General features: G+C 38.3%; 1 protein-coding gene across 2 annotated transcripts in view; it reads left to right on the top strand.

Annotated features, from left to right (window-relative positions):
* LOC128660276 (1-aminocyclopropane-1-carboxylate synthase-like protein 1) overlaps nt 1-24,949 on the top strand; it is a 526,308-nt gene that overhangs the window by 356,118 nt on the left and 145,241 nt on the right. For both annotated transcript variants that reach the window (XM_053714036.1, XM_053714037.1), the window contains one exon: nt 874-974. In XM_053714036.1, the coding sequence (XP_053570011.1) occupies nt 874-974 (101 nt within the window). The remainder of the gene's footprint in view (nt 1-873; nt 975-24,949) is intronic.

Raw genomic sequence — 24,949 nt, 5'->3', positions numbered from 1 at the left:
TACCGCTTTCTTTTTGGCTGAGGAGTATCATCCGCCTGGCATATGAGACTGCTGGACAGCAGCCTCCTGAAAGAATTACGGCTCATTCTACTAGGGCTGTGGCTTCCACATGGCCCTTTAAAAATGATGCTTCTGTTGAACAGATTTGTAAGGCTGCGACTTGGTCGTCCCTTCATACTTTTTCCAAATTTTCCAAATTTGATACTTTTGCTTCTTCTGAGGCTGTTTTTGGGAGAAAGGTTTTTCAAGCAGTGGTGTCTTCCATTTAGGTCTCTGTCTTGTCTCTCCCTTTCATCCGTGTCCTGTAGCTTTGGTATTGTATCCCACAAGTAAGGATGAAATCCGTGGACTCGTCGTATCTTGTAGAAGAAAAGGAAATGTATGCTTACCTGATTTCTTCTACGATACGACAAGTCCACGGCCCTCCCTGTCATTTTAAGACTGATTATATTTTATTTTTACAACTTCAGTCACCTCTGCACCTTTTAGCTTTTACTTTCTCTTCCTAAACCTTCGGTCGAATGACTGGGGGTGGAGGGAAGGGAAGAGCTATATATACAGCTCTGCTGTGGTGCTCTTTGCCAATTCCTATTAGCAGGAGGATACTATCCCACAAGTAAGGATGAAATCCGTGGACTCGTCGTATCGTTAAAGAAATCAATTTATCAGGTAAGCAAAAAAATTCCTTTTTTGAATATTTTAGTACATCTATAATAATCATTTACATTAAAATATTTTTCAATATTTTATATTTAATCAATACATAATGCCCCTTAAGATAACTCTTGTCAAGTTAGCGCACACAAAGAATTAATGTACCCCTTTTGGGTAATATTCATATTGTAACAACTTTTAATATTCTTTATATTTCAGGGTATTCGCATTACTGCTTTAATTGTAATCAATCCCCAGAATCCTTTGGGATTTATTTACTCAGATAAGCTACTGAAAGAATTTTTAGAATTTGGACAAAGGTATGTAAAAAACTGCACCTATGTATCTATCTGGCTGGTTGGCTGGCTGTCTATCGCATTGTACAGCTGTACATATAAACCTATGTACCTAATGTTTAAAAAAAAAAATATATATATATATATATATATATATATATTAATTGGCAAATAACCTATCTCAAATTACCCCGCCCTGGGTGCTTTTCATGACCTCATCAATTACATCACTGATTACACTACACGTGACATTGTTGATGACATCATCAATAACATCACTAGTGACATCCCTATGACATCATCAATGGCATCATTAGTGACATAACCCATGACATCATCCTACATATCAGAGAAATTATATATTTTTTTTAACCATCAATGATCTCACTGCTGACATCATCAATGTCATCAGTAGTGACCATCTTTAAAATCATCCTACACAAAACAAATTATATCTAAATCATTAATAACATCACTAGTAACATCAATGACATCACTAATGACATAACCCATCATACCATTCTTCAAATAAAAAAATGATATCTTCTAAAAGTGTAACACACTAACAGCCACCACAACACACAGTAATGTATTTCTGCTTTATAACCCTATTTTCCTCACCCTAGCTCATATCCTCATCTGTACACACAAGCAGCTCCTCATTCCTCCATATCATTTCTGTGTTGCCCCTTGTATCAACCATGTCTACAATACATCAGCACTTCATGACTCTAAAGACCTTAATATTTACCTGTAATCTGTTGCCTTAGCCTTCTCACACTAGTCTATTTTAACACCCTCTCCTCTTTCACATACAAAGAGCTTCTCATCCTTTTCAATAATCATACACTCTTTCTCATTTTCGTATCTTTCTCTCTTATCTACATCAGTCTTCTCATCCTCAAACTGCTTTGAGATAACCTTCTTTATCTTGCCCTAATGTCTCATGCTCATGCAGCCTCTTCTATCATCTTAATATTCTTTCTACAACATCCTTTGGTTAGTTTTCTCATGCTCCCCTTAAAGGGGCAGTTTACTCCATAATTTGTATTTTTAAAAAAGATAGATAATTCCTTTATTACCCATTTCACAGTTTTGCATAATCAACAAGTTTATATTAATACACTTTTGACCTCTGTGATTATCTTGTATTTAAGCCTCTGCAGACTGCCCCCTTATTTCAGTTCTTTTGACAGACTTGCATTTTAGCCAATCAGTGCTTACTCCACAGGAGTGAACACAATGTTATCTATATGGCACACACGAACTAGTGTTGTCTAGCTGTGAATAACGGTTAAAATGCACTGAGAAAAGAGACTGCCTTCAAGGGCTTAGAAATTAGCATATGAGATGACCTGGGTTTAGCTTTCAACAAACAATACCATGAGAACAAACCAAATCTGGATGATAAAAGTAAATTGTAAAGTTGTTTAAAATTGCATGCCCTATCGGAATCATGAAAGTTTAGTTTTGATTACATTGGCCCTTTAACTCCTAAAGCATTTTATAGCATTTTTCTACTTTTCCCTAACACAGAGCATCTTTGTAACCCTCTTACACATAATCCATCCTTACTCTCTTAGGCCACACTTAACACATTTCATACAATCAATAAATTAAATACAAACAACATATTAAATATCTCACTACTTAATTTTTTATGTAGTAAACATGCATATTTTTTTTTCATATACAGTAGGTGATGAGTCCTACACCTGGAAATTACCTTTTCTGCCACTAGGAGGAGGGAAAGATTCCCAAACCTCAGAGCTCTATATAAACCCTCCCACCTCCATGGTAATCAGTCTTGTCTTTGCCGCAGCTGTAAGAATGAAGATGTGAAAGTTTTTTTTTATTATTTTATTTTAGGGTTTCCTAGTTAGGACTTTGGGGTTCCCCTCTTCAGTACTAACTTATTCACGAGGGAGATTTTTTGGAGTATTAAGCATTTAAGATGATTTTTTTATCATTTTTATTTGAAAGGATAAAAATTAGTCTTTTCTGGCATTTAGTGCAGGGAATGTCCTTTGCACTTATTTTTCTTATATTCTTACTTCAGAACATGCTTAACCTGCAACTAATAACTTTCTCAGTACTGGATTAAGTTTCTAAGGTAAGTTTATGTTTTAAATTTTTAAGTGGGCAGTTGTAAAAAAAATGTTTCTAAATTGTAATGCCCTTGGCCAGCTTAGCTGTGAATAGCTCTTAGGAGGACCTTGATTATATTTTTTATTTATGTATCTCTTTAAATCTTGCACTGTTTTAGCGTTCTTTATGACACAGGTGGGCTTCTTAGTTTGGCACTTTTTCCCTTTATTCAGGTACCCTGGACGCTGCGGTCGCTACTTAGTAACGGTTTGGCTGCTAGGTGGTTTGTGTGGGTTCGCCTCTCCTCTGAGCTCTGTATTCACTATTTTTGAATCGTGGATCATGCTGGTTCTCTGCAAGCTGGGCCTAATCCAGATTTGGAAGCTATTGCAAATAAGCATTTTTCTATAATTTACAAATGTGTTTTATGCAAACAGGATGAGGTTTTCCCTCCTGATCAATTGTCTAATGCTTGTCATCAAAAGTGTATGCATAGTGACCAACCAATTGCATATTTGGCTTCTAAAGGGATTGTCTCTGTTTGCTCTTTACAGGAACAATTGGAGCCCCCTCCCTATCTGAGGGAGTACATTAAGTCTACTATCACAGATCTGATGGCTGCTTTTCCCCCGCCATGTAAAAGGAAAAGGTCAGTGTCTGCTTTTCCTTCTACTAGTGGTGGTATTTCTGAATCTCACTGTGAGTCAGTTATGTTTGAGTAGGAAGTGTTATCTGATTATCAGGGAGTTTGTCAGGCTGTTAATACTGATCCATCTCCCTCTGTGTATTTATTCAAGACTGAGTTAATCCACACTTTGCTTAAAGAAGTATTACTTGCTTTGGAGGTTTCAGATGATACCTCTGCTGGGGAGACTTCAAAAGGTCAGTTAGATTCTTATTTTAAATCAGGATGAATAATCTGAATTCTATCCTGTTCCTATGGCTGTCTCTAAAATTTGGGTCAAGGATTAGCTTAAGCCCTTAAGTATTTTCAATCCATCCCCCAGATTTAAGAAAATGTATCCTGTTCAGTCTGTGCATTTTGATAGTGTCTCTAATGTGGATGATGCTATTTCTGCCTTCTCTAAAAAAAAACTACTCTTCCTATGGAAAATAGTTTTTCTTTTAAAGACACATTAGATAGGAAGCTCGATTCTTCTTCAAGAAAATGTTCTCCATTGTAGATATATTTTTAAACCTGCTGTTGCTATTGCTAAGGTATCAGCTGCTATCTCTAAATAGTTAGAGAATATCTCTGTTCAGGTTCTTGATGAATCTGATAGAGATAATTTTCTGGAACTTTTGGAGACACTTTAATGTTGCTAATGCTTTTGTAGGTGATGCTATTCTTGATATTATTAGAATTAACTTTAAAGATTTGTGTCATTCAGTTGTTGCCAGACAAAATATATATGACTTAAATCTTGGTCTGCTGATGCAGCCTCTAAGAATAAATTACTTTCAATTCTTTTTCCAGATTTAGAACTGAACTGGACAATATCATTTCTTCATCTACTGATGGCAAGAGTAAGTTTCTATCACACGATAAGAAGTTTAAGGGTAAATTTAAAACTTCTGGTCAATTGCGTTACTTTTGTCAGAACAAGGAGAGAACAGCTGCCTCTTCCTCTATTCAAAGCGGCTCAAGTAAGTCCTAGAGGCCTGGTGCCAATTGGCACAAGTCCAAGCAGTCCACAAGTTCCACCCCTATTAAGTCAGTATGAATGTGCAGCCCCCCAGTCCAGTATCTCTGGTAGGCGGCAGGTTGATTCATTTTCAGGATGCATGGTTTTGCTCAGTTTCAGATCCTTGGGCTCTGAAAATTGTCTCTCTGGGGTATTTGATAGGCTTCAATTCAAAGCCCCCCAGATACGGATTTTTTGTTTCAATGGTGCCAAAGAAGACTGTGAAAGCCCAGGATTTTCTTCAATGTGTTTCAGATCGAGAATCTATAGGGGTTATAGTCACAATTCCTGCTTTAGAACAGGGGAAGAGGTATTACTCAAATCTCTTTATAGTTCTCAAGAAAGAGGGAACTTTTCAGCCTGATCTAGATTTAAAGGTCTTAAACAAGTTTGTAAGGATTCCAACTTTCTAGATGGAAACCATCAGAACAATCCTTCCTTTTATTCATCAAGGTTCACTATATGTCGACCATAAACTTAAAGGATGCCTACCTGCATGTTCCTAATCATTTGGATCATAACCAGTTTCTGAGGTTTGCCTTTTTAGAAAAAAATTATACGTCTGTGGCTCTTCCATTTGGTCTGGCCACTGCACCGATAATTTTTACAATTTTTACAAAGGTTCAGTCATAAGGTCTCAGGGGTTTTATGATTTTCACTATTTGGACGATATCTTGGTTCAATCTCCATTTATAATTTTAGCAGAATCTCATGTCAACCAACTGTTGTCATTACTTCAACTTCATGGTAACTTTTCTGGGATTTCAAATAGATTCAGTCTCCATGAGTCTTTAACAGAGGCAAGGATGTCAAGATTAATGTCTGCTTGTCTGAATCTTCAGGCTCAGCCTTTTCCTTTAGTAGCTTCCTGCATGGAACTAATAGGTTTGATGGTGGCAGCATCAGATGTGGTGCCTTATGCTTGGCTTCATATGAGATCTCTTCAGCTTTGAATGCTAAATCTGTGGAACAGGGATCACTTCCAGTTATCACAAATTATTTACCTCAGTTCTCTAGCAATGCAATCTCTCTCATGGTGGTTAGTTCCCCAGGGAGCAAGCTTTGCTCATCCTCTGTGTACTATAATTTTGACAGATGCAAGTCTGTCTGGCTGGGGTGCAGTATGGGGTTCTTGCCTTGTTCATGAGTTTGGGCATCTTGAGAGGCGAAGTTGCCCATACATATTTTGAAACACTAAGCAATTCACAACACCTTTTTTCTTTTGGCCCCAGTAAAGGAAATAATTCTTCCTTCAGTTTCAGTCAAGCAATGTTACAGCTGTGGCATATATCAATCATTAGGGGAGAACCAGGAGTTCCTTGGCGATGAAGGAAGTTCCGAAAATTCTGGATTGGGCAGAGATTTATCTTTGTCATATATCTGCAGTTTATGTTCCAGGAATGGACAATTGGGAAACAGATTTTTTCAGTTGTCAGACTATCCATCCAGGGGAATGATCTCTTCATTTAGATGTTTTCAGTCAGATTGTAAATCTTTGGGGCTTGCCAGAGATTGATCTCATGGCTTCCCAGACTGAACAACAAGCTTCCTCAGTATTTCTCCAGGTCTAGGGATCCAAGGGCTCTGGAGACAAATGCTCTGAGAATGCTTCTCAACTGGCTTATGTGTTTCCTCCTCTGGTTTTGTTACCCAGAGTAATAACCAAGATCAGGCAAGAGAATGCATCAATGATTCTCATAGCTCCAAAATTGCCTTGAAGAGTTTGGTTTGCAGATCTTGTTCAGAGATCCAGTTGCCAGCCTTGGACTCTTCCTCTAAGAAAAGATCTTCTGTCTTAAGGTCCCGTTTTCCATCCGGATCTAAAATCTCTAAGCTTGGAGATGGCTTGGAGATTGAACGGATAGTTCTTTGTCATAGGGTTTTTTCTGAGTCTGTTGTTAATACTCTTGTTCAGGCTAGGAAACCTGCTATAAGGTTTGGAAAGCTTTTGTTTTTTGGTGTTCTGTTCATAATTATTCTTGCCATTCAAGATGTTTTGAAGAAAGGTATTTCTACCAGTTCTTTGAAAGGCCAGATTTCTGTCCTCACTGTTCTCTTCCACAGGAAAATTTCTAATCTACCTGATGTGGATAGTTTTGTTCAGGTATTATCTAGAATAAAGCCTGTAATCAAACCTATTTCTCCTCCTTGTAATCTTAATTTGGTTTTAAAGGTTCTGCAGTCTCCTCCTTTTGAACCTATGCATAAGATGGATATAAAGCTTATTTCCTAGAAAACTTTGTTTCTTTTGATTATATTATCTGCTAGAAATCCAAGTGTTTGACTTGTTAGCACTTTCTTCTGATCCTCCTTATTTTGTCTTTCATGAGAATAAAGCTGTTTTGATTACTTATTTTGATTTTTTTTTTGCCTAAAGTTGTTTCTTCTGACAATATCAGTAGTGAAATTGTGGTTCCTTCCCTTTGTCCTGATCCAAAGAATTCTTCTGAGACACTTCTTCATAACTTGGATGTTGTCAGGGCATTGAAATATTATCTTTCAGACAAACTCCTGATTTGTTTATTCATTCTTCAGGTAAGCGCAAGGGGCAGAAGATGTCTTCTGTTGCTCTGTCTTCTTGGATTAAGCAATTAATCCATATGGTTTATGTAGAAGCAGGTCAGACTCCACTTAGACATTTCATGGCTCATTCTACTCACTCATTAGCCACTTTTTGGACATTCAAAAATCAGGCTTCTTTGGAACAAATTTGCAAGGCAGCTACTTGGTAATCCTTGCATACATTTACTAAATTCTACCATTTTTTTATGTTTTCGCTTCATCTAAAGCTGCTTTTCGGTAGGGAAGTACTTCAGGCGGTTGTTTCTGTCTTGGGCTAGTTTTCTGTTTTTAATTACAATTATAAAATGATAAAAAAAACGTCTTTGGGTGTGTTTTTTTCTTATGGTTTAAAAGGATGTTTAATCCCTCCCTATTTTTTTCTATTACTCGTGGCCTGTGCTACAGCTTGGGTATTAGTTCCCAGGAGTAATGGATTGTGGACCCTATCTCTATATGAAAGAAAATTAATTTAAATATTACCTGATAAATTTCTTTCTTTCATGGTGACAAGAGTCCATGAGGCCTCAAATTATTTTTTTGCACATCCTTTTTTCCCATTTTCTCTAATTATTTTGCTTTATATAATTCTTACCTCTGTCATAAACAGACCAATGTGCACCCCATCTTCCTCTTTCTTTTGCTGCTCAGCAACAAGATAAGAGTGCAATTTTATTTCTCTAATACATATATTAAATTACAGATGGCCCTCGATTTACAACGGTTCAATTTACACAACCTTTTTTTCCAGTCATGTGTCTGCTATTGAAAAGCATTGAGAAGCAGTGCATTGATTAAAATAGCCAGTAGGTGGAGCTGTCCGCTTGTGTTGCAGCAAAGATATGCAATCCAAGCAAGCTGAAATTAATCAGTTCAACCAGACCTGAGCTATCAAGCAGATTTCAAAGGAACAAGATCTTCCTGTCTATAAATCAGTCCAGATTGGAATGCATAGAAAGAACTGTTTGCAGAAAAATGCAAGTGAAGTCTGTGTTGTGTGATTATTTTATTAGGTTTATAATGCTGTTTAGCAAATGTTTTTGTTCATTTAACTTAGTTTAATTATATATTCTGTGGTGTGTGATTATTTTATTAGGTTTATAATGCTGTTTAGCATGTAAAGTGTTCATTTCAAAGCTTTAAAAATAATGTAATAGGTGTTACTTATGACAATTTTGAGAGGGGCCTGGAACCTAACCCCCTCACTTCCCATTGACTTACATTATAAACTGAGTTTCAATTTACAACGGTTTCGATTTACAACCATTCCTTCTGGAACCTAACCCCGGCGTAAACTGAGGGCTACCTGTATTCGTTTTTGTATTATTATTTTTTTTTTGCAGATATTATTACCCTTATTTTAATTTTTTCCCTTTCTTTTTATTCTTAGTGCCTTATATTATTATTTGTTAATATTTCATTTCCGTTTTTCTATTTGTTTTCCCTGTTCGTTTTTTCCATCTCTCTGTTGTTATTTTGTCCGTTACCCTCTTTCGATACCCGTTTTTTTTTTTTTTCAAATTTCTATTACCTTATTATTATTGCATTTTTTCTTTCTCCATCTCCTTCTGGTCTCGGCGACTGCTGCCATTTTGTGGGCGTTCGCTCGTGACGTCACAGCCCGCCTTCATTTTACCTCAGTAGAGCGGTCGACGCCTCCTCCTCCTCATCGACTGAAGTAATCTTCTTGGTTATTTCTTCAGTTTCACTTTCAGTCTCCTTCAAATTGTTTCCATCGACATTCATTTTGTTTCTCTTTTATTTGCAGGTATTTGCTGCTCTCCGGTGGTCGCTTTTCACACTTTTATTCCTGTCAGAGAAATCTCATTTTATATTTCAACTGTTATTAAACATATTTAATATTTGAAATATTTGATTTCATTTTGGTTGATTAGGTGTTTTGCATTCCAACGGCTAGATTTAGAGTTCGGCGGTAGCCGTCAAAACCAGCGTTAGAGGCTCCTAACGCTGGTTTTGGGCTACCGCTGGTATTTAGAGTCAGTGATTAAAGGGTCTAACGCTCACTTTACAGCCGCGACTTTTCCATACCGCAGATCCCCCTACGCCATTTGCGTAGCCTATCTTTTCAATGGGATCTTCCTAACGCCGGTATTTAGAGTCGTTTCTGCAGTGAGCGTTAGAGCTCTAACGACAAGATTCCAGCCGCCTGAAAATAGCAGGAGTTAAGAGCTTTCTGGCTAACGCCGGTTTATAAAGCTCTTAACTACTGTACCCTAAAGTACACTAACACCCATAAACTACCTATGTACCCCTAAACCGAGGTCCCCCCACATCGCCGCCACTCGATTAAAAATTTTAACCCCTAATCTGCCGACCGCCACCTACGTTATACTTATGTACCCCTAATCTGCTGCCCCTAACACCGCCGACCCCTGTATTATATCTATTAACCCCTAACTTGCCCCCCACAACGTCGCCGCAAGCTACTTAAAATAATTAACCCCTAATCTTCCGACCGCAAATCGCCGCCACCTACGTTATCCCTATGTACCCCTAATCTTCTGCCCCTAACATCGCCGACCCCTATGTTATATTTATTAACCCCTAATCTGCCCCCCACAACGTCGCCGACACCTGCCTACACTTATTAACCCCTAATCTGCCGAGCGGACCTGAGCGCTACTATAATAAAGTTATTAACCCCTAATCCGCCTCACTAACCCTATCATAAATAGTATTAACCCCTAATCTGCCCTCCCTAACATCGCCGACACCTACCTTCAATTATTAACCCCTAATCTGCCGACCGGAGCTCACCGCTATTCTAATAAATGTATTAACCCCTAAAGCTAAGTCTAACCCTAACACTAACACCCCCCTAAGTTAAATATAATTTTTATCTAACGAAATAAATTAACTCTTATTAAATAAATGATTCCTATTTAAAGCTAAATACTTACCTGTAAAATAAATCATAATATAGCTACAATATAAATTACATTTATATTATAGCTATTTTAGGATTAATATTTATTTTACAGGTAACTTTGTATTTATTTTAACCAGGTACAATAGCTATTAAATAGTTAAGAACTATTTAATAGTTACCTAGTTAAAATAATTACAAATTTACCTGTAAAATAAATCCTAACCTAAGATATAATTAAACCTAACACTACCCTATCAATAAAATAATTAAATAAACTACCTACAATTACCTACAATTAACCTAACACTACACTATCAATAAATTAATTAAACACAATTGCTACAAATAAATACAATTAAATAAACTATCTAAAGTACAAAAAATAAAAAAGAACTAAGTTACAGAAAATAAAAAAATATTTACAAACATAAGAAAAATATTACAACAATTTTAAACTAATTACACCTACTCTAAGCCCCCTAATAAAATAACAAAGACCCCCAAAATAAAAAATTCCTTACCCTATTCTAAATTTAAAAAGTTACAAGCTCTTTTACCTTACCAGCCCTGAACAGGGCCCTTTGCGGGGCATGCCCCAAGAATTTCAGCTCTTTTGCCTGTAAAAAAAAACATACAATACCCCCCCCCCAACATTACAACCCACCACCCACATACCCCTAATCTAACCCAAACCCCCCTTAAATAAACCTAACACTAAGCCCCTGATGATCTTCCTACCTTGTCTTCACCATGCCAGGTTCACCGATCCGTCCTGGCTCCAAGATCTTCATCCAACCCAAGCAGGGGCTAGACATCCACTGAAGAAGTCCAGAAGAGGGTCCAAAGTCTTCCTCCTATCCGGCAAGAAGAGGACATCCGGACCGGCAAACATCTTCTCCAAGCGGCATCTTCTATGTTCTTCCATCCGATGACGACCGGCTCCATCTTGAAGACCTCCAGCGCGGATCCATCCTCTTCTTCCGACGACTAGACGACGAATGACGGTTCCTTTAAGGGACGTCATCCAAGATGGCGTCCCTCGAATTCCGATTGGCTGATAGGATTCTATCAGCCAATCGGAATTAAGGTAGGAATTTTCTGATTGGCTGATGGAATCAGCCAATCAGAATCAAGATCAATCCGATTGGCTGATCCAATCAGCCAATCAGATTGAGCTCGCATTCTATTGGCTGATCGGAACAGCCAATAGAATGCGAGCTCAATCTGATTGGCTGATTGGATCAGCCAATCGGATTGATCTTGATTCTGATTGGCTGATTCCATCAGCCAATCAGAAAATTCCTACCTTAATTCCGATTGGCTGATAGAATCCTATCAGCCAATCGGAATTCGAGGGACGCCATCTTGGATGACGTCCCTTAAAGGAACCGTCATTCGTCGTCTAGTCGTCGGAAGAAGAGGATGGATCCGCGCTGGAGGTCTTCAAGATGGAGCCGGTCGTCATCGGATGGAAGAACATAGAAGATGCCGCTTGGAGAAGATGTTTGCCGGTCCGGATGTCCTCTTCTTGCCGGATAGGAGGAAGACTTTGGACCCTCTTCTGGACTTCTTCAGTGGATGTCTAGCCCCTGCTTGGGTTGGATGAAGATCTTGGAGCCAGGACGGATCGGTGAACCTGGCATGGTGAAGACAAGGTAGGAAGATCATCAGGGGCTTAGTGTTAGGTTTATTTAAGGGGGGTTTGGGTTAGATTAGGGGTATGTGGGTGGTGGGTTGTAATGTTGGGGGGGGGTATTGTATGTTTTTTTTTACAGGCAAAAGAGCTGAAATTCTTGGGGCATGCCCCGCAAAGGGCCCTGTTCAGGGCTGGTAAGGTAAAAGAGCTTGTAACTTTTTAAATTTAGAATAGGGTAAGGAATTTTTTATTTTGGGGGTCTTTGTTATTTTATTAGGGGGCTTAGAGTAGGTGTAATTAGTTTAAAATTGTTGTAATATTTTTCTTATGTTTGTAAATATTTTTTTATTTTCTGTAACTTAGTTCTTTTTTATTTTTTGTACTTTAGATAGTTTATTTAATTGTATTTATTTGTAGCAATTGTGTTTAATTAATTTATTGATAGTGTAGTGTTAGGTTAATTGTAGGTAATTGTAGGTAGTTTATTTAATTATTTTATTGATAGGGTAGTGTTAGGTTTAATTATATCTTAGGTTAGGATTTATTTTACAGGTAAATTTGTAATTATTTTAACTAGGTAACTATTAAATAGTTCTTAACTATTTAATAGCTATTGTACCTGGTTAAAATAAATACAAAGTTACCTGTAAAATAAATATTAATCCTAAAATAGCTATAATATAAATGTAATTTATATTGTAGCTATATTATGATTTATTTTACAGGTAAGTATTTAGCTTTAAATAGGAATCATTTATTTAATAAGAGTTAATTTATTTCGTTAGATAAAAATTATATTTAACTTAGGGGGGTGTTAGTGTTAGGGTTAGACTTAGCTTTAGGGGTTAATACATTTATTAGAATAGCGGTGAGCTCCGGTCGGCAGATTAGGGGTTAATAATTGAAGGTAGGTGTCGGCGATGTTAGGGAGGGCAGATTAGGGGTTAATACTATTTATGATAGGGTTAGTGAGGCGGATTAGGGGTTAATAACTTTATTATAGTAGCGCTCAGGTCCGGTCGGCAGATTAGGGGTTAATAAGTGTAGGTAGGTGTCGGCGACGTTGTGGGGGGCAGATTAGGGGTTAATAAATATAACATAGGGGTTGGCGATGTTAGGGCAGCAGATTAGGGGTACATAAGGATAACGTAGGTGGCGGCGGTTTACGGAGCGGCAGATTAGGGGTTAAAAGTGTAATGCAGGGGTCAGCGATAGCGGGGGCGGCAGAATAGGGGTTAATAAGTGTAAGGTTAGGGGTGTTTAGACTCGGGGTACATGTTAGAGTGTTAAGTGCAGACGTAGGAAGGGTTACCGCATAGCAAACAATGGGGCTGCGTTAGGAGCTGAACGCTGCTTTTTTCCAGGTGTTAGGTTTTTTTTCAGCTCAAACAGCCCCATTGTTTCCTATGGGAGAATCGTGCACGAGCACGTTTTTGAGGCCGGCCGCGTCCGTAAGCAACTCTGGTATCGAGAGTTGCATTTGCGGTAAAAATGCTCTACGCTCCTTTTTTGGAGCCTAACGCAGCATTTGTTTGAACTCTCGATACCAGAGTTAAATTTATGGTGCGGCCAGAAAAAAACCCGCGGAGCGTTAACAGCCCTTTTACCGCCGAACTCTAAATCTAGGCCCAAGTCTTTCAATTTATTTTATTATATATTTTATTATTATTTTATTTTTTCAAGTGCGTTTATCATTTTATTTATTTTTCAATATGTCCCAAGACAATTTTGTTTCTTATCCCCTGACTGAACAATCTGTTTACAAAATAATAGACAACTCTAGGTAAATTAATGTTCCCATATGACATCTTTAATGGCAAAATCCTCTGCTAAAAAAGCAATTAAAAGAAAAGCACCTTCTAGTGCTATGAAAGCAGGCAAAAAAACTTGTATGTAAATCTAAACATTTATTATCAGAATCCAATCTTCCTGGTGGCAAAGGAAGTAAAACATCCGCAAAATGACCGCTTACTCCCAAGGTGCATAAAAGGAAGTTTTACTGCAAAAATCCAAAGTTATTTCTAAAGAGGAACTTTCAGATTCCTCTACCTCTTATAATTCTGATAATTTTTCTGAGGATTCAGATAATTCTAATTCAAATGATTATGAATCAGGCTCCTCTTCTGATTCTGAACCTAAATGTAAAAAATGTAAGAAACATACTAAAAAATCAAAACATTTGGATGAGAATGAAATTAATTTTGCAGATGCCTTAGGTAACCCTTGCTTTAACACAGATACCTTGCATCACCCTCGGTCATCTGAATGGTTTCCCCCCATGGAAATTGCTAAAGAAAAGGTCTAGAAATAATATGAGAGCTGAATGCCCTAGACCCTTACTCCCAAAAAATAGTAATGTTACCCCGGACATAGATTCCAAAGTCCTTAAGTTTATTGGATCTCCCGGGTATAAAAAAAAAAAAAAAAGGTTTAGATAAAGCCTGGAGGAATTGCCAAGATAAACTCCTTGATTCTATTGGCCCAATTATTAAACTTTTTGAATTATCCGAAGAGGCAGTTTTAAATGAAACCCCTATGGATCCATCTCTCGTTAGAGAATGGGTTCAGCATACTTTATCTTTTGTTGGTAACACCAGTGCTGCCATCATTGTAGAAAGAAGAAAGAATATTCTTCGTAAAATAGACCCAAAAATTTGCAATTTTGCGGTTAATGAACTACATTCTGACAAAGATGGTTTCCTTTTTGGAGATGACTTCCTGAAAGACTTGAATCTTTATGCAAACACTTTCTCTACCCTTAATAAAGTAAAAACTTCTATGAGAAAAATTCTTTACTCTCAAAATTTCTCTGACAGGGCCGGGAAAGGAAGAGGTCTCTTTCCCGGCCGTACCATACATTTATCAAGACCTCACTTTCAGCAAAACTACACTCCTCAGTTCCAAACTCCCAGATATGCCAAAGAAGCCACCACCTCATACAGTTTTTTCCCGCAACGTGCCAGACCATGGCAACAAAGAGGTCAACACATCCGATTACGATCTCGCCCTTCTGCAGGTAAAATATCCTCTTTTTTCTCCCCCTCCTTCTTTCCCACTAAAAGTTGGAGGAAGAATAGCTTTCTTTGCTCACAACTGGAATCTCAGAACTTCAGATCCTTGGATTTTAAAAACGGTTCAGGGTGTCCAAATAGATTTCATATCTCCCCCTGTTCAAATTTTATTTCCAAAACCTATTAATTTCTCTCAAAAAGACAAAGTTTTGGTTCAAAAAGAGATAGAAAATCTTCATCAAAAAGAAGCAATCTCTCAAAGTCTAAATCCTAATCTGGCCTATTTCAGCAACCTATTTTTATTGAAAAAGAAAAATGGCCAGTTCAGACCTGTTATAAATCTAAGATCTCTCAATGCTTACGTTGTCTACAATCATTTCAAACTGGAAGGTATTCATCTCTTAAGAGATTGCCTTTTAGACAACGATTGGCTTGTCAGTTTTCAGATGCTTATCCTACTGTTCCTATAGCTCCGGAACATTGAAAATATCTAACCTTTTCTTGTGAAGAAAACATTTGGAACTTCATTTGTCTTCCTTTTGGCCTTTCCTCTGCCCCATGGATTTTTACAAAACTTCTCAAACCTATAGTTTCTTTTTTGAGACTCAGAGGAATTCGTTTAATTATTTACCTGGACGATATTCTTCTGATGAACCAGAATTTTCTCTCTCCTCAATCCCAATTAACCATGACAATAAATCTCTTGGAAAACTTGGGTTTTCTTGTAAACAAAGAAAAATCAGTGCTAGTTCCTTCCAAACTTTAAGTTTGCCCTTACCCAAGATAAAGAACATCAAGAAAGAAATTTCCAAGACTCCAAACAATTTGTCTCAGTCAGACAGCCAGAATAGTTAGGTTACTTTCATCCTCTATTCAGGCTATCTTTCCGGCCCCTCTTCATTATCGCGAACTCCAAAGGTTAAAAATCTCTTATCTTCAGAAAGGTTTTTCATATTCTCACCTCATTCTGTTATCTTTGGAAACGAGAGAGGAGCTTTCATGATGGCTTTGCCACATGGAAGCTTGGAATGGGAGAGCTATTTCTTTCATGTAATTAACAAGAGTCCATGAGCTAGTGACGTATGGGATATACATTCCTACCAGGAGGGGCAAAGTTTCCCAAACCTCAAAATGCCTATAAATACACCCCTCACCACACCCACAAATCAGTTTTACAAACTTTGCCTCCGATGGAGGTGGTGAAGTAAGTTTGTGCTAGATTCTACGTTGATATGCGCTCCGCAGCAAGTTGGAGCCCGGTTTTCCTCTCAGCGTGCAGTGAATGTCAGAGGGATGTGAGGAGAGTATTGCCTATTTGAATGCAGTGATCTCCTTCTACGGGGTCTATTTCATAGGTTCTCTGTTATCGGTCGTAGAGATTCATCTCTTACCTCCCTTTTCAGATCGACGATATACTCTTATATATACCATTACCTCTGCTGATTCTCGTTTCAGTACTGGTTTGGCTTTCTACAAACATGTAGATGAGTGTCCTGGGGTAAGTAAGTCTTATTTTCTGTGACACTCCAAGCTATGGTTGGGCACTTTATTTATAAAGTTCTAAATATATGTATTCAAACATTTATTTGCCTTGACTCAGAATGTTCAACTTTCCTTATTTTCCAGACAGTCAGTTTCATATTTGGGATAATGCATTTCAATTTAACATATTTTACCTTAAAATTTGACTTTTTCCCTGTGGGCTGTTAGGCTCGCGGGGGCTGAAAATGCTTCATTTTATTGCGTCATTTTTGGCGCGGACTTTTTTGGCGCAAAAATTCTATTTCCGTTTCCGGCGTCATACGTGTCGCCGGAAGTTGCGTCATTCTTTGACGTTATTTTGCGCCAAAAATGTCGGCGTTCCGGATGTGGCGTCATTTTTGGCGCCAAAAGCATTTAGGCGCCAAATAATGTGGGCGTCTTTTTTAGCGCTAAAAAATTTGGGCGTCATTTTTGTCTCCACATTATTTAAGTCTCATTATTTATTGCTTCTGGTTGCTAGAAGCTTGTTCACTGGCATTTTTTTCCCATTCCTGAAACTGTCATTTAAGGAATTTGATCAATTTTGCTTTATATGTTGTTTTTTTCTTTTACATATTGCAAGATGTTCCACGTTGCAACTGAGTCAGAAGTTACTACAGGAAAATCACTGCACAGTGCTGGAGCTACCAAGCTAAGTCTGTTATAAACTTTTGGTATCTGTTTCTCCAGCTGTTATTTGTATTGCATGTCATGTCAAACTTATTAATGCAGATAAAATTTCCTTTAGTACTGTTACATTACCTGTTGCTGTTCCGTCAACATCTAATTTTCAGAGTGTTCCTGATAACATAAGAGATTTTATTTATTTTAAATCCATTAAGAAGGCTATGTCTGTTATTTCTCCTTCTAGTATACATAAAAGTCTTTTAAAACTTCTCTTTTTTTCAGATGAATTTTTAAATGAACATCATCATTTTGATGCTGATAAATCTTTGTATTTGTCCAAGATGGAATTTATTCGTTCTTTACTTAAAGAAGTGTTATTTGCATTAGAAATAGAGGATTCTGGTCCTCTTGATATTAAATGTAAACGTTTAAATAAGGTAGTTATTCCAGAAGTGTTTTATCTCCCTGATGCTATTTCTGAAGTAATTTCCAGGGAATGGAATAATTTGGGTAATTTATTTACTCCTTCTAGACGTTTAAGCAATTTATATCCTGTGCCATCTGACAGATTAGAGTTTTTTGGGACAAAAATCCCTAAGGTTATGGGGCTGTCTCTACTCCTGCTAATGTACTACTATTCCTATGGCAGATAGTACTTCATTTAAGGATCCTTTAGATAGGAAAATTGAATCCTTTCTAAGAAAAGCTTACTTATGTTCAGGTAATCTTCTTAGACCTGCTATATTTTTAGCGGATGTTGCTGCAGCTTCAACTTTTTGGTTAGAAGCTTTAGCGCAACAAGTAACAGATCATAATTTTATAGCATTATTATTATTTTATAACATGCTAATAATTTTATTGGTGATACCATCTTTTGATATCATTAGAGTTGATGTCAGGTATATGTCTCTAGCTATTTTAGCTAGAAAAGCTTTATGGATTAAACTTGGAATACTGACATGTCTTCTAAGTCAACTTTGCTTTCCCTTTCTTTCCAGGGTAAATAATCATTTCGTTCCTTTCCTCACAACAAGGAACAAAAGCCTGATCCTTCATCCTCAGGAGCGGTATCAGTTTGGAAACTATTTCCAGTTTGGAATATATCCGAGCTTTATAGAAACCTATAGCCAGCTCCTAAGTACCTATGAAGGTGCGGCCCTTATTCCAGCTCAGCTGGTATGGGGCAGATTACGTTTTCTTCAAAGAAATTTGGATCAATTCCGTTCTTAATCTCTGGTTTCAGAAACATTGTTTCAGAAAGGTACAGAATTGGCTTCAAGTTAAGGCCTCCTGCTAAGAGATTCTTTTCTTCCCCGTGTCCCAGTTAACACAGCAAGGCTCAGCATTTCTGAAATGTGTTTCAGATCTAGAGTTGGCTGGAGTATTTATACCAGTTCCAGTTCTGGAACAGGGGCTGGGGTTTTATTTTATCTCTTCATTGTACCAAAGAAGGTCAATTCCTTCAGACCAGTTCTGGATCTATCATTATTGAATCGTTATGTTAGGATACCAACATTCAAGATGGTTACTGTAGGACTATCCTGCCTTTTGTTTAGCAAGGGCATTATATGTCTACAATAGATTTACAGGATGTGTATCTGCATATTCCGATTCATCCAGATTACTTTTAGTGTCTGAGATTCTCTTTTTAGACAAGCATTACCAGTTTTGTGGCTCTACCGTTTGGCCTAGCCTCAGTTCCAAGAATTTTTTTCAAAGGTTCTCGGTGCCCTTCTTTCTCTATTCAGAGAATAGAGTGTTGGTATTTCCTTATTTGGACGATATCTTGGTACTTGCTCAGTCTTCTCATTTTCGTAGAATCTCATACGAATCGACTTGTGTTGTTTCTTCAAGTTCATGGTTGGAGGATCAATTTACCAATCAGTTCATTGATTCCTCAGACAAGGGTAACCTTTTTAGGTTTCTAGATAAATTCAGTGTCTATGACTCTGTCCTTGTCAGTCAAGAGAAGTTTATCATTGATATCAGCTTGTCAAAACCTTCAGTCACAATCATTCCCTTTGGTAGCCTTATGCATGGAAATGTTGGGTCTTAGGACTGCCGCATCAGATGCGATCTCCTTTGCTCGTTTTTACATGCGACCTCTTCAGCTCTGTATGCTGAACCAATGGTGCAGGGATTACTCAAAGATATCTCAATTAATATCTTTAAACCGATTTTATGACACTCTCTGACATGGTGGAAAGATCACCATCGTTTAGTTCAGGGGGCTTCTTTGTTCTTCCGACCTGGACTATAATCTCAACAGATGCTAGTTTTACAGGTTGGGGAGCTGTATGGGGGTATCTGACGGCACAAGGGGTTTGGGAATCTCAGGAGGTGAGATTTCCGATCAATATTTTGGAACTCCGTGCAATTTTCAGAGCTCTTCAGTCTTGGCCTCTTCCGAAGAGAGAGTTGTTCATTTATTTTCAGATAAGACAATGTCACATCTGTGGCATACATCAATCATCAAGGAGGGACTCACAGTCCTCTGGCTATGAAAGAAGTATCTCGAATTTTGGTTTGGGCGGAATCCAGCTCCTGTCTAATCTCTGCGGTTTATATCCCAGGTATGGACAATTGGAAAGCGGATTATCTCAGTCGCCAAACGTTGCATCCGGGCGAATGGTCTCTTCACCCAGAGGTATTTCTTCAGATTGTTCAAATGTGGGAACTTCCAGAAATAGATCTGATGGCTTCTCATCTAAACAAGAAACTTCCCAGGTATCTGTCCAGATCCCGGGATCCTCAGGCGGAGGCAGTGGATGCATTTTCACTTCCTTGGAAGTATCATCCTGCCTATATCTTTCCGCCTCTAGTTCTTCTTCCAAGAGTAATCTCCAAGATTCTGAAGGAATGCTCGTTTGTTCTGCTGGTAGCTCCGGCATGGCCTCACAGGTTTTGGTATGAGGATCTTGTCCGGATGGCCTTTTGCCAACCGTGTACTCTTCCGTTAAGACCAGACCTTTTGTCTCAAGGTCCTTTTTTCCATCAGGATCTGAAATCCTTAAATTTAAAGGTATGGAGATTGAACGCTTGATTCTTGGTCAAAGAGGTTTCTCTGACTCTGTGATTAATACTATGTTACAGGCTCGTAAATCTGTATCCAGAGAGATATATTATAGAGTCTGGAAGACTTATATTTCTTGGTGTCTTTCTCATCATTTTTCTTGGCATTTTTTTTTTAGAATACCGAGAATATTACAATTTCTTCAGGATGGTTTAGATAAGGGTTTGTCCGCAAGTTCCTTGAAAGGTCAAATCTCTGCTCTTTCTGTTCTTTTTCAACAGAAAGGTTGCTATTCTTCCTGATATTCATTGTTTTGTACAAGCTTTGGTTCGTATAAAGCCTGTCATTAAGTCAATTTCTCCTCCTTGGAGTTTGAATTTGGTTCTGGGAGCTCTTCAAGCTCCTCCGTTTGAACCTATGCATTCATTGGACATTAAATTACTTTCTTGGAAAGTTTTGTTCCTTTTGGCCATCTCTTCTGCTAGAAGAGTTTCTGAATTTTCTGCTCTTTCGTGTGAGTCTCCTTTTCTGATTTTTCATCAGGATAAGGCGGTGTTGCGAACTTCTTTTGAATTTTTACCTAAAGTTGTGAATTCCAACAACATTAGTAGAGAAATTGTGGTTCCTTCATTATGTCCTAATCCTAAGAATTCTAAGGAGAAATCTTGCATTCTTTGGATGTTGTTAGAGCTTTGAAATATTATGTTGAAGCTACGAAATCTTTCCGTAAGACTTCTATTCTATTTGTTATCTTTTCCGGTTCTAGGAAAGGCCAGAAAGCTTCTGCCATTTCTTTGGCATCTTGGTTGAAATCTTTAATTCATCTTGCCTATGTTGAGTCGGGTAAAATTCCGCCTCAGAGAATTACAGCTCATTCTACTAGGTCAGTATCTACTTCCTGGGCGTTTAGGAATGAAGCTTCGGTTGACCAGATCTGCAAAGCAGCAACTTGGTCCTCTTTGCATACTTTTTCTAAATTCTACCATTTTGATGTCTTTTCTTCTTCTGAAGCAGTTTTTGGTAGAACAGTTCTTCAGGCAGCGATTTCAGTTTGAATCTTCTGCTTATGTTTTTTGTTAAACTTTATTTTGGGTGTGGATTATTTTCAGCAGGAATTGGCTGTCTTTATTTTATCCCTCCCTCTCTAGTGACTCTTGTGTGGAAAGATCCACATCTTGGGTAGTCATTATCCCATACGTCACTAGCTCATGGACTCTTGTTAATTACATGAAAGAAAACATAATTTATGTAAGAACTTACCTGATAAATTCATTTCTTTCATATTAACAAGAGTCCATGAGGCCCACCCTTTTTTGTGGTGGTTATGATTTTTTTGTATAAAGCACAATTATTCCAATTCCTTATTTTATATGCTTCGCACTTTTTTTCTTATCACCCCACTTCTTGGCTATTCGTTAAACTGATTTGTGGGTGTGGTGAGGGGTGTATTTATAGGCATTTTGAGGTTTGGGAAACTTTGCCCCTCCTGGTAGGAATGTATATCCCATACGTCACTAGCTCATGGACTCTTGTTAATATGAAAGAAATGAATTTATCAGGTAAGTTCTTACATAAATTATGTTTTTTGGGAAAACTCCAGACTTAATTATAGAGTCCGATGCCAGTCTATCGGGCTGGGAGCCCGTTGGGGTCCATCCATTACAGGAGGAAAGTGGTCCACAGAAGAGAAAGATTTACATATAAACTGTTTGGAACTTGTGGCCAGTTCTTTTGCGGTAAAAAGCTTTGTAAAATCTTTGGCTCCTGCTTCTATTCTTCTTCGGATGGACAATATCTCAGCAGTGAGATATCTCAACCGACTGGGTGGCACAAAATCAAGGTATCTTTCCAATATAACCAAGGATTTTATTAATCTCTGTCTAGACAGAAATATATACATCAAGGCGGAATATATTCCAGGTCTTTCCAATTCTGCAGCAGATTGGGGTTCTCGTTTTCTCAGACTCCAGTGATTGGAAAATTCACAGGAAAATTGTCCTTTCTATTCAATCTCTTCTTGGTCCTTTTTCTTTGGACATTTTTGCTTCTCGTCTCAATCGCCAACTTCCTCTCTACTTCAGCTGGCATCCAGACCCCGATACATTGGCAATAGATGCTTTCTTACAAACCTGGCCGAATCAAGAAACTTACGCGTTTCCTCCTTTTTCCCTGATATCCCGGACAATTTCTGTGATTCGCAGGAATCTTCTATCTCTAACTCTAATAACTCCCCTTTGGCCAACTCAAGCTTAATATCCTTCTCTTCTCAAAATGTCCTTCAAACCTCCTCTTCTCCTCCCTGTTCTTCCAGACATTCTTATAGATCCAGAAGGCAACCCTCACAATCTCATTCTCAACCAATCCCTCAGGTTGATAACTTGGTCAATTACGGGGAACTCAGAAATCTCCTCGAACTTTCGGACTCAGCTAAAGCTCTCATGCGGTATTCATGGGCTCCAGGAACCCACAAATCTTACCTTTCCGCATGGTCCAGATGGTCTAGCTGGTGCATGCTTAGGAGTTTGGATCCCTTTTCAGCCCCTCTAACTCAAATTCTTTATTTTTTCTCACATCTCTTTGACCTGGGTCTAGCTTATAGGACTATTAATCTTTCCAGATCTGCTATTTCTGTTAGACATGATTTTATTAATAATCTACATATTGGAAAGAACCCTTTAATCTGTCGTCTTCTCAAATCTATTAGATTAAAGAGACCTCCTACTCCTAAAGATAATTTCTTTTGGGATGTAGATTTCATTTTCTCTTTTTTTTTTTTTTGAAAAAGCTTTATTTGTATCAAGTTGCAACATACAGTATTCAAACAAGTTGGTCAAAGTGCAGAAAAAGCATATAAGGACACAGTCCTAATACAGGCAATGACAAAAAACTAAGATTCTGCTGTGTAGATAAAGAGAATGCTCCTGATAGGGTTCAATGTAACTCTCTCTTAAGAGGGAACATTCTGAAATGTCTGTACAACTAGATACGTCTTCCTTTATAACTTTTAACTTTATAAACATAAAACACGTTCAGAATATGATAAAAAGAAAAAGAAATATGTAGAAAATATGAAAAGAGATTATGTGATATGGTAAAAGCAAATTCGAATAATTATAGGTCCTAAAGTTCCAAAAAGGTCTATTGTGGTCTGTGTGTGTCAGGGTTTAGTGGGGGATGTGTGGGGCATCGGCGGGCTCTAAAGAGTGGATATATTCTTCCCAGAGCAGGCGGATGGATAGAAACTCATCTATTTTACCCAATTTTGTATAGTGGTATTGCTCTAGTTCTATGGCCGTAGTTACTCTATTCCGCCAAAACTGAATAGATGGGAGGGTGGACTGCTTCCATTGGTATGGGATATATCGTTTAGCCGTATTAATCATGATCGCAGTGAGCTTTAATCACAGCTTACATGTTATTTGTGGGAGGAAGTTGAAGAGGAAAGGCCAGGGAGTAAGGGGTAGGGAAGTCCCTATTACCGATTGTATTTCTGTTCTGATATCTGACCAATATGCCTGTGCCACAGGGCATGTCCACCATAGATGGGCAAAGGTACCTCGCTGCGTACATCCTCTCCAACAGTTGGTATTAGTGTGTGGGAATAGTCTACCCAGTCTATCAGGAGTGTAGTGCCACCTACAGAGGAGTTTTGTGTTCATTTCCGCAATATTCATGTAGGATGCGGAGGAGCTCATGCATTTATATATGATCTTCCACGTTTTGGGTGGTTGCTGTTCATTAAGCTCTTTTTCCCAGCTGCTGGCATGGGATGGGAGGGAACTTGACCGGTCTGTTTGTAGTAATTTGTATGAAATGGAAAGAATGCCCGTGGCCGGGAAGGGTAGATAGCATATGGATTCAAATGGCGTTAAGGGACGGGTCAGGTTTTGTCTTTCTGTGTGTGAGGCGATATAGTGGGTAAGTTGATGGTGGGCTAGCCAGTTTTTGGGGGTGAGTCCCAGTATTTCAGCTACTTCCTCTCTTGGTTTCAACTTGCTATTCTGTAGAAGGGAGTAGTGCGGTATTGCGTGCGATAGAACAGTGTCGACAGTGTGGTGGGAATTAAATTGGAATGGGACTGTGGGGTTATCTATAATGGGTGTCAGAGGGGAGTAGGGTGTAGAGATAGATTTGTGTCTTCTTAGGATTTTTCCCCATACATTAAATGTTTCTCTCACTGTGGTAGGGAGCTCTGGTACCTCTTTGTCTCGTTGTGCTGTAAGCCAACATCTGCCTCCTAGTTGTCCCTTTCCCACAAGTGTGTGCTCTAATCCCACCCATTCCTTGTGGCGGCTGTTTTTACACCAGTCGGTTATCCTAGTCATGTAGGTAGCATATCTGTATAGTAGTATATTCGGGACCCCGAGACCTCCCTCTAGTTTAGAACGGTACAGGGTTTGTGTGGCAATCCTAGGGCGCTTATGGCTCCAGATGTAGGAGTTAATGAGTTTTTGTAGGGAGTGGATAATAGAGTCATGAATGGGGGTGGGTATTGCCTGTAAGACGTACAATATTTTGGGGAGTATTATCATTTTAATAGCGTTCACTCTTCCCAGCCAAGAGATTGGTTTATTGGACCATGAAGATAAAGTAGCTTTAATGTGATTATTCAGAGGGTTGAAGTTTAAGGGAATTATCTCCTGTAGGTTTGATGGAACTAAAATTCCAAGATATTTCAGTGCTTTAGGTTGATGTTTAAATTTGTGTGAGTGCAGTATATTTAAGTCTTCGGGGGGTGTGTCTAGACTTATAAATTCCGATTTTGTATTGTTTATGCGGAAGTTAGACAACAATCCATATCTCTGAAACAGAGACATCAGGGGGGGAACAGATGTAGGGAGGTTCGTAAGTGTGAGTATGACATCGTCCGCATATAAGGAGACCTTGTATTATTTTTGTCCTATAGTAATACCGGAAATTTGGGGGGTGGCCCTAATGTGAGTAGCCAGAATCTCCATTGCCAGGATAA

Source organism: Bombina bombina, chromosome 5 (genome assembly GCF_027579735.1).
Source record: "Bombina bombina isolate aBomBom1 chromosome 5, aBomBom1.pri, whole genome shotgun sequence".
NCBI lineage: Eukaryota > Metazoa > Chordata > Amphibia > Anura > Bombinatoridae > Bombina > Bombina bombina.
This window is presented reverse-complemented; position numbering and strand designations above follow the sequence as displayed.